Below are 9,651 nucleotides of genomic sequence, written 5' to 3' on the forward strand. Positions count from 1 at the left end.
GCAGGTCAGGTGTGGTGGGCTTACCTGTAACTGAGCTGACTGTGATTGGTCCTGCAGGTCAGGTCTGGTGGGCTTACCTGTAATTGAGCTGACTTGACTGTGATTGGTCCTGCAGGTCAGGTGTGGTGGGCTTACCTGTAATTGAGCTGACTTGACTGTGATTGGTCCTGCAGGTCAGGTCTGGTGGGCTTACCTGTAATTGAGCTGACTTGACTGTGATTGGTCCTACAGGGCAGGTCTGGTGGGCTTACCTGTAATTGAGCTGACTTGACTGTGATTGGTCCTGCAGGTCAGGTGTCGTGGGCTTACCTGTAATTGAGCTGACTTGACTGTGATTGGTCCTGCAGGTCAGGTGTGGTGGGCTTACCTGTAACTGAGCTGACTTGACTGTGATTGGTCCTGCAGGTCAGGTGTGGTGGGCTTACCTGTAACTGAGTTGACTTGACTGTGATTGGTCCTGCAGGTCAGGTGTGGTGGGCTTACCTGTAACTGAGCTGACTTGACTGTGATTGGTCCTGCAGGTCAGGTGTGGTGGGCTTACCTGTAACTGAGCTGACTTGACTGTGATTGGTCCTGCAGGTCAGGTCTGGTGGGCTTACCTGTAACTGAGCTGACTTGACTGTGATTGGTCCTGCAGGTCAGGTGTGGTGGGCTTACCTGTAACTGAGCTGACTGTGATTGGTCCTGCAGGTCAGGTCTGGTGGGCTTACCTGTAACTGAGCTGACTTGACTGTGATTGGTCCTGCAGGTCAGGTCTGGTGGGCTTGCCCAAGGTGAAGAGAGACAAGTTCTCAGTCTTCAACTTCCTGACTGTAACAGAGAAGACAGAGCCTGCAGGTACAGCTGCACCTTGCATGACACACTGCTTTCATTCACTTCTTCACTTTCTGCAGACAGGAGGCGCTGCTGCGTTCCTGACAGCGAGAGAGCTTAGCATGTTTTTTCGAAGTTAAAGCTATAGTACGTTAGAGAGCTGCAAGCCTGAGGGTACCCGAACGGGCCACTCGGGCCGGGCCGGGTTCTGGCTTTTTTTTTATCTTTTTTTTTTTTAATGGGGCTCGGGCTCGGGCTGGGGCTTGTTTCAAAAATACAAGAAATAAAGTTGTATTTCTCGCTTAATTTTACACAGTAGACAGCACATCACAACAGCATATGCTTTTATTCTCTGAACTGAAAACCTTGTTTCAGTTTTGTGTTCCTCCTCCTCCTCAGCTCCTCCTCCACCTGCAGAGCCTGGTAGGAGGTCTAGGTGGGACGTTTCAGGCCAGACGGAGGAGAAGAAGAAGAAGGACCCACTGAGCGAGTTCCTCAGCGTGGCTCGAGGCCAGGCGTCTGGATCCCAGCCAGAACAAGCTGCTGTACCCGCCTTACCCGCCCCACACCCTGAATCTGAGGTATTGAAGTGTTTGATATATATAAAAATAAAAATGAAAGTCCCAGTGGGGTTTACGCTACGTTCACACAGGGAACCTACGCCTTGCCTTGCCTCAACCCACGCCTACGCCTACACACCTTGAGCTGGGCGTGAACCTATCACACGCTTTTGCGATCACACCGCACGCCTATTCCACGTTCACCTGAGCCGAGTCACAAGCGCCTCTCCTCTCTCCCGAGTGTTTTTTTTGTCACGTGTGGTCCCGAATTATCATGGGTAGGTGAAATAAATCTGATATATTTAATGTGCTATTGATGCTGGATATGTATAACCAGGTCTCCTTCTTGGGTGACTGCTGTCATAGAGAGCTGGATGCTGTTGTACTAAGTGGATTAACTTTTCATTGTCCATCTTGCTTCTTCGGTCGCTATTCTTTCGTCTGAAGATTTGTTTACCGACGGGGAGAAAGCCCCACGTGATAGCCACCCGTCAATCTCTCTCTCTCTCTCTCTGCTCAACACTGTTGTAGTAACTCCATTTTATTTTGAAATTCAGTTGCCTTTGCCATTTCCCACGGATATTGTCACGTTTTTCTTTCATGACTTGACAGAAAAAGTCTGCCTTCACGCGCCTAGTCGGCTTGAAAATAGAACTCACGCCTAAACGATAAAATCGGCGCAGGTCAGGCAAGGCGTGGGTACACGCAAAGGTTCACGTTGAGGCGCCCTGTGTACACAGCCTCATTGACTAAAAAGGACGCCTATTTAAAAGCGTGGGTAAAGGCAAGGTGTAGGCAAGGCTTGGGTGCCCTGTGTGAACGTAGCCTTACGGTGAAAACACACCGCACGCGTCTCCTGCACGTAAGCTGCGCAGCGCGACCATTTGCGACCTTGTGCGCAGCCAGTTTTCATTAGGACACCATGTTATCAGATCTGTCAGTCCACACCGAATTGCGCGCAGCGCGCAGCGCGCCGCTCAGCTCAGCTCCGCGGACGCTCAGGGCCGCTCAGCTCAGCCTGGAGTTCTATTTTCCTGCGCGGCCGTCTGCGCCTGTGAGCGACTCTGTCAAGTTGAACAGATCAGATAAGGGCAGACAGGAACTCCGAAACCGGACATTCGTCAAATAAAACCAATTTCAAAGTGAAATAATGTTTATTTACGTTGTTGATTGCCCCTTTGGAAGTGTGAAAAGAGAGAAAGAGCAGTGGGAGAGGGGGAGCGGCTTCTAGGGGCTCGTTGCCTGCGGAGCAACAAGTAGAGAGCTAGGACTCGCCTTCTCTCTACAACAGCACGCACTGGGAAAACGGGAGGAGAACAGACAAATGATGCAATTGCATTTTATAAAGAAGGTAGCCATTAACTGTTATCCCAAACATATTACTTTAGATATTTATGTCATCATTTACTTGGCCATGATAAGGAAGACAGGAGATCTGGGGCAAAATATATAGCGGACGAGCAGAGCGCGCAAAGAGAGCTGCGCTCTCTGTGTGGACACTTTAAGCGACTTCTGCGCGGAGGTGCGCTGCGCGGCGCATGCGCGCAATTTTCGCCTCTGGTATGTCCCCAGGGTTAGGGAGCGCTTCCTTCCATCCCTCCTGACCAATCACAGTCTCTGAATGCTCAACTTGCATCATGTGATCAAAGTTCAGCAGGAGAGGCAGCAGAGAAACTTTACGGAGAGAATCTGTGGAAAAGAAGGTTGACGCGCAGCAGATCAAATGTTGCTTCTGGATCCTAAAGTGTTGCACCCAAAGGATCTCACTCCGCCCCTAAAATGACTTTTCCACAGAGTGACTCCTCCCACAACTGTTTCCTGCATCTCATTTCCCAAATCTATGGCGAGGCGTAATATTTACTCATCACCGCCAGAAAGAATGAAGAAAGAAATATGGCCACCAGCAGATTACATGACATAATAATTATTACTTCTCTTATGGCAAGTAACTATTGCTCTCTCCATGATCTTGTCTCCCTGCCCCACACACACACAGCCCAGAGCCGTGTATATAGAAGAGTCGTGACATCTCCATTCACTCCAATGGACCAGTTTCTTACTCTCTAGAGTTCCAGGAAGTAAGGTTCTGGATTAAGCAGCACTGTCGAGTTGCAGCAAAAGTATTTGTGACAGTTTGTGTTGTACTTTGAAAGTTTTTTTGTTTTTTTTTGTATAGAATCAAATTGTACACATTATCAGCTTTATTTTAACATTGACAAGTAGCGCGAGACCCGTTCCTGGCTGTTCATTGGCTAATGAGTCACGCATTTTGGTCCTCCGCTGACGCCGCTCTCTCTCTCTAAATTGCTCTGACACAGCCTCCTTAATGGAAACGCACCCGTTTTGAATGTTACGATTGTCGACGTTTCAAAAGTTCACTTAGAAATTGCCCAAAACGTGAATGGAAACCCAGCTATTGTATTAATTCAATTCAATTCAAACTTTATTTCAGACACAAGCGCAGGTCCATATAAAACAAGACAAGACATAAAATACATAAAGATACATTATAAATGCAAAGACAACACTAAAATAAATACAAGGCATCATAAAACATAGAGGCTCTTTCTCCAATGTCACCACAAAGGAGAATACAACCTGGTGTTGCTTAATGCAGGATTGGTTAAGGCCACAGTAACCCTGTTCACAGAGGCATCTAATCGACACATAAATCTGTACATGAGATTTCTCAAAAGTGCATTTAGTGTGGGTATACCCATAGTGACAAACAGCTGACTGGCACTGTGCCAACGAGGGACTCGCAAGAGCAGTCATAGAGCATCATTATAAGCCACATTAAGTTTTTTCATGCTGCTTTTTCTGTAGCTGCCCCACAGGTGAGCAGTGTATGAATGAATGAATGAATGAATGAATGTTTGTTTATTTCTAACATTAACATAAAAGACAATATAAAAAATAATAATAAGTATAATAATAATACACAATACATTAAAAATAATTTCAAACAAAAAAAAGGAAAAAACAATAATGTACAATATTAATCATAATTGCAATAAAAATAACAGTATTTGTTCAAAAAGGAGTAGGAGTGAAGCCTCTGCTTATCTGGTCCTACCCCTATTTACAGTGTACTGTGTACACAGTGGCGTGTACACAGTGGCGTGTACACAGTGGCGTACAGTACGTTCTGAACAGTGACACTTTGACATCAGCTGTACACATATGGAATTTACGTATCAACATGTTTGCCTGGGCGTACTGTTTACGTCGCTGTCTCATAATATCATTATCATCAGACATATCACATATTAGTATGTGACTGCCTCTGAACGCTCATATAGGGGTCTGACCTGTTCTCTTCTAATGTGATTTGATAAGGTAAGTTCAGTGAATGTGATTTGATGGTACATCTTCTCATGATCTCAGAGGAACGTCCTCGTTGAACAAGTCTCAAAACAAAAGGATGTGTTCCCTCCTGCAGACGACGGCACCAGAGCAGCCCAGCTCTGACCAGAAGAGTGAGGAAGAGGAGGAGGAAGAGGAGGAGAGCAGGCCTCCCATGGATCTGTTCAAAGCCATCTTCAGCTGCTCCTCCTCAGACAAGTCCTCCTCTTCATCAGAGGGAGAGAGTGAGGAGGAGAAGGACAAGGAGGAGGAGGAGAAACAGGCCAAGGCCGAGCTGCAGCCGCCAAACCTCTTCAACATCACGTCCTCCACCTCTGGCCAGCAGACAGGTAACAGGCCAACCTTCAGTCCATCAGTGGTTCCTCGTTTTATGACTTAGGAACACCCCCCCCCCCCCCCCCCCCCCCGCTCACACACACACACACACACCTCCCAAATGTGCCATCGCCTATCGTCTCATAGTTCTGAATATTAATTGCACTATGATATATAAACTCTCAGTTCAGTTTGTTTTACTGAAAATAATAAATAAAATCTACTTCCAAAAAGATTTGATTGATAGTATATACAATAGATTGTTTTCTGACATTTTTCTTGTAAACATTCTTGAATATATTTTCACATTTAAAGTACAACTTAAATGTTCTTTTACATTGACCAATGCAGCAACTTAGAGTTAACTTTTAACAGCAGGAGAGATTTTCACTCAGATAGGCTCAGAGGTGAGAGGTCACGGGACCCCTTTGGAAATGGTTTTTCCATCGCCAAAATGTAGCCTAACTTTGGAGCGTTATTTAGCCCCCTTCCCGACAAGCTAGCATGACCCAGTTTGTGGAACCGCACAGTCTTAAAGTAAGACTTTAAACTTTGCTGCTTTTCAACCAGTTTTGTTGATGTTTCACGTCACTCGGCAGACTTTTGCCGGCTGGAAAGAGGAGGAGAGTATTATTCTCATTATGTTTCCCCTCTCTGTTCCTTTTAAAGCAGAGCTGTCGTCCACAGAGCAGGCTGATCCTGGACCAGAGCCGTCCTGTCAGAAGGTCAAACAGGAAGAGGAGGAGTTTGGTCCAAAACTCCCGCCTCCTTCATCTGCCCTCAGTGAGTCACACAGACATATACCGTCCTCCTGCCCCCTGGAGGCCTGCTGAGAGTCTGCAGCTTTTACCCCAACCAAACACTACAGCAGACTCTGATTAGCACTGTCGCACACCTTCAACCAGACAGCAGATATGACACATCGATATTGCGTTTTGTGCCGTGGCCGGAGGCATTATGTTTCCGGGTTTTCCACACGTCTGTCCGTACGTCCGATGGATGACCTGATTACATTTTGGTGGTCAAAGGTCAAATTTCAAGGTCACTGTAACCTCAGGACCGTCCATTCCATGCTCGTTAACGCAATATCTCAGGGACGCCTTAAGAGAATTTCTTCAAATTTGGCTCAAGCATCCACTTGGACTCGAGGATGAGCTGATTAGGTTTTGCTGGACAATGGAAGTGGGCGGGGCTGGGGAAAATGGGCCGTAGCTAGGGATGGGAATGTCGTAGAGTCGGGATTCGAGGGGTTGGTTGGGGGAGTGGCTAGTGGGATGTGGGTGGTGGGAGGGGGCGTGATCAGTGATGCTAATGTGAGCGGGTGGATATTAATTTCCCCAAAACCAAGCCTATTTCAGTGGGGACATGCTACTGTCCTCCCAATCCCTCCCAAAAACTTCTATGAGCTGCTGGAGGAGACATGCTCAAATTGTGATGATTTCTCAAAGTTGAAGTTGAGGTAATTGTCACAGGGGATTTGAACACGGACATTGTCAAGAAGGACACCGCCATCTATAAAGCATTTTGTCATTTCTGTATTATGTTCGACCTTCACCAGCTAATGAATCAACCCACACGAGTTGCACCTACTACCCAAACCTTATTGATCTTATTTTGGTGTCAGATGGGACCAGGATCAGCGGAAGTGGTGTAGTGGATTATAGGCTTAGAGATCACTCTGATTTCTGCCACTAGAAAAATAGTTTTTTTTTTTTTTTAAGTATAATAATTCCATGAAAATCATGAATCACCTTCTCTGTTGTTCCTCTGTTCAGCCACAGGAGGCGCCACCTCCCTCTGCTCCCCCGCCAAGGAGGAGAAACCCAGCAGGAGGAGCAAGGAGAAGCACAAGGCCAAGAAGCAGCACAAACACAAGAAGGAGAAAAAGGTAGAGAGAGAAGCCCACGACGTTCTGCTGCCTCCCCTATCGCGCCGGCTGCAACTGATGTTTACGAACGCGACCTCTTGAGGTTGTGTGAGGAAGTGCGTGCGTGCAGTGCATATGCCAAATTCGGGAGCTGTAATCAGGAAGTAGCGGCGACTTCTGGTGGTCTATAACGTAAGAAACAGACTGATATTGATATAGCTCGCTGAAAAGTAAACGTGAAGGGGCACGGTGGCTCAGTGGTAGAGCTGTCGCCTCGCAGTCAGAAGGTCCTGAGTTCGATTCTCGCCTGGGACACTGTGGGCGCTGTGGTTGTGTTCCCCCCCATATCTTCAGTGCCTACTGCCCAGGTGGGGTATCTCGTCGTAAGGGCCTTTCTCTCTGTGTGGAGTTTGCATGTTCTCCCCGTGCTCCCCCAGGGGGGCTCCTCCGTATATAACCCCCCCCCCACTAAAAACATGCAGAAGATCAGATCGTCATCGTCATCCGACCAGTGACGACAACATCCGAAGTCGGTCCCCGGTCGCTGTACGAGAAAGCGACCACTGCTCCTGGCCTGCCCCAGGAGGAAAGGACAAAGCCAGGATGGGTTAAATGCAGAGGACAAATTTCACCGGCCACCGTCAGCATGTGTGTGTTGTGGCCCTCCGTGCATGTGTTGTAGTGTGTTGTGTGACAATAAAGACGGGCTGCCGTCTGAAAAAAAAAACGTTTTAAATCGTGAAGGGGTGGGATTGGTGGACCAAGCTGTATTTAAAATTAACCGACGTGAGATGTTTCGCTCATATATGTCGTTTTGGGAGTCATTCAGATCGACTCATTCTGTCGTTTCGGTATGAGGACGTGTTGCCCCTCTGACTTCCTGTTATTTCTCCCCAGAAGAAGAAGCACAAGAAGCACAAACACAAAGGGAAGCAGCAGAAGAAGAGCAAGAAGGACAGCAGCTCGGAGGACAGTGACGAAGAGGGCCAGGACGGACAAGCGTCGACTGAGGAGCTGCTGAAAAGGTCAGAGGTCATGGAGGTTCTGCGGTCAGAACAAACAGAGCAACGGCATGGAGATCACTGAGAAATAATGTAGTCTCAGCGGTTAAGACGTATCACATGTTGGGTTTCCATCCAAATGCAGCACAAATCTTAACCGAATTGTCAGAAAATCTGCAAAAGAAAATGCTAAAGTATGTGCGTTTCCATCCCCTACTGTTATGCGAATTCTATAATAAGAATGCAAAGTGTGTCTGTGTGAGTCAGCAGAATTGTGTTTGACCACAGCTATGCCATTTTACGTGCGATCGCGTTGAATCTTTCAGGAATAAGGTGATTCCACAAATGGGGAAATGTTCCTGTGAGGCCAGAGAGAGCATGGCTGGTAGAGAAGTGCAGAGGAAAGACTTGAAACAGGTGTGCTGCCTCGTGTCTCACCTTCTGTCCTTTCCTTGCAGGCTGAAGAGCGTACGATCCGCGCAGCTTTGGTGAAACAGGAGGTTCTGGGTCCTCTGTGAGGACCACCAGCATGAAAACACAAACTGCTTTCATTTTAGAAACCCCAGTAGTTGTTCTTTTTTTTATTTAATAAAATGTTTCTCCTATGGTGTTGGTGTTTATTACTGGTGGTAACGGCACAGTGGTGGATAAACACAGACAAATCAAGTTGCATTGAGAATATTCTGTTAGACATTCTTCAACAAATCTAGGAAAAGTTTTTTTTTTTATATATACTGACAGTGCAGAAACTCCTTGTGGATTTTTGAAGCAGCAGTTGATAACCGGACACAGCAAGAAAAAATAAATAAATAAAATAATATATATATATATCACAGATTTATATAATATTTACTATAGTGCAGTGACTGCACTATAGTAAATATTAGTGGGGGGAACTTTGAGTGTTGACTTTTGTTGTCATGTTTCCTCTAGCAGGAGGAATTTGAGCCACTTGGAAATATTGAGTTATTTTGATGTGTCTGTACTCTGGTCTGTGGAAGATGTCTGTCTACTGCTTTGAACCTGCATTAATGCTTAGTGTATAACATTACTTTGCCTTGCTATATTTTGTAGCAATTTCATGACTTGACGTGTTAAATATAATTAATTTGAAAAAACTAGCACTTTTGATCTCCATTTTAAAATATAGGCCTAAATATTGTTTGTGGGGCCCCTTGAGAGTCTACTACTGCAGGGATATTTATGTAGGCCAACTCAGCTAGTCATGCTAGGGCCAGTTTCTTCGTCTAAAGGTACCGTAAATGGGAGTTTTGTATGGGGGTTTTGGTTTAATGTTTGAAATAAGGTCTGTCGTTATGAAAAGTTTATGAAACAACTAACTTTGTGCACATAAGCAAGATCATCTTCACAAACGAGGACCGCTGTTGTGACTTTTAAACAGTGTTGGGCAAGTTACGCTCAAAATGTAATATACTACATATTACTAGTTACTTTCATTTGAAAGTAATAAGTTACTTTACAATATTAGTGTCTGTGTAGAGTAACTCGTTACTTATTAGCCTACACTACTTTTGCATTACTTTCACTGTAATAACAGCAGTAGCAGAATGACATCGCCGCCCTGGAACATCCCGAAAAATAATTTCAAACGTCTTGAAGTCAGTGTAAACAATCCAAAATTCTGAATGTTATCCTTTTCCTTTGTTATTGTCATCTATAGTGGTTATTTGCATAAAAACACACAATTTGATTAGGAAATGATTTAAAT

At 45.7% G+C, this 9,651-nt stretch overlaps 1 protein-coding gene across 1 annotated transcript in view; it reads left to right on the forward strand.

Annotated features, from left to right (window-relative positions):
• Nucleotides 1–8,527, forward strand: part of gpatch1 (G patch domain containing 1) — a gene marked incomplete at its 5' end in the record, with an annotated part of 33,769 nt that extends 25,242 nt beyond the window's left edge. The window contains 7 exons of the mRNA XM_083653016.1: nt 749–837; nt 1,213–1,394; nt 4,816–5,068; nt 5,724–5,837; nt 6,830–6,942; nt 7,819–7,946; nt 8,381–8,527. Of these exons, the coding sequence (XP_083509142.1) occupies nt 749–837; nt 1,213–1,394; nt 4,816–5,068; nt 5,724–5,837; nt 6,830–6,942; nt 7,819–7,946; nt 8,381–8,414 (913 nt within the window). The 3' untranslated portion in view covers nt 8,415–8,527. The remainder of the gene's footprint in view (nt 1–748; nt 838–1,212; nt 1,395–4,815; nt 5,069–5,723; nt 5,838–6,829; nt 6,943–7,818; nt 7,947–8,380) is intronic.
• Nucleotides 8,528–9,651: the final 1,124 nt, after the last annotated feature.

The sequence above is a fragment of the Poromitra crassiceps genome, assembly GCF_964638095.1.
Source record: "Poromitra crassiceps genome assembly, chromosome: 16".
NCBI lineage: Eukaryota > Metazoa > Chordata > Actinopteri > Beryciformes > Melamphaidae > Poromitra > Poromitra crassiceps.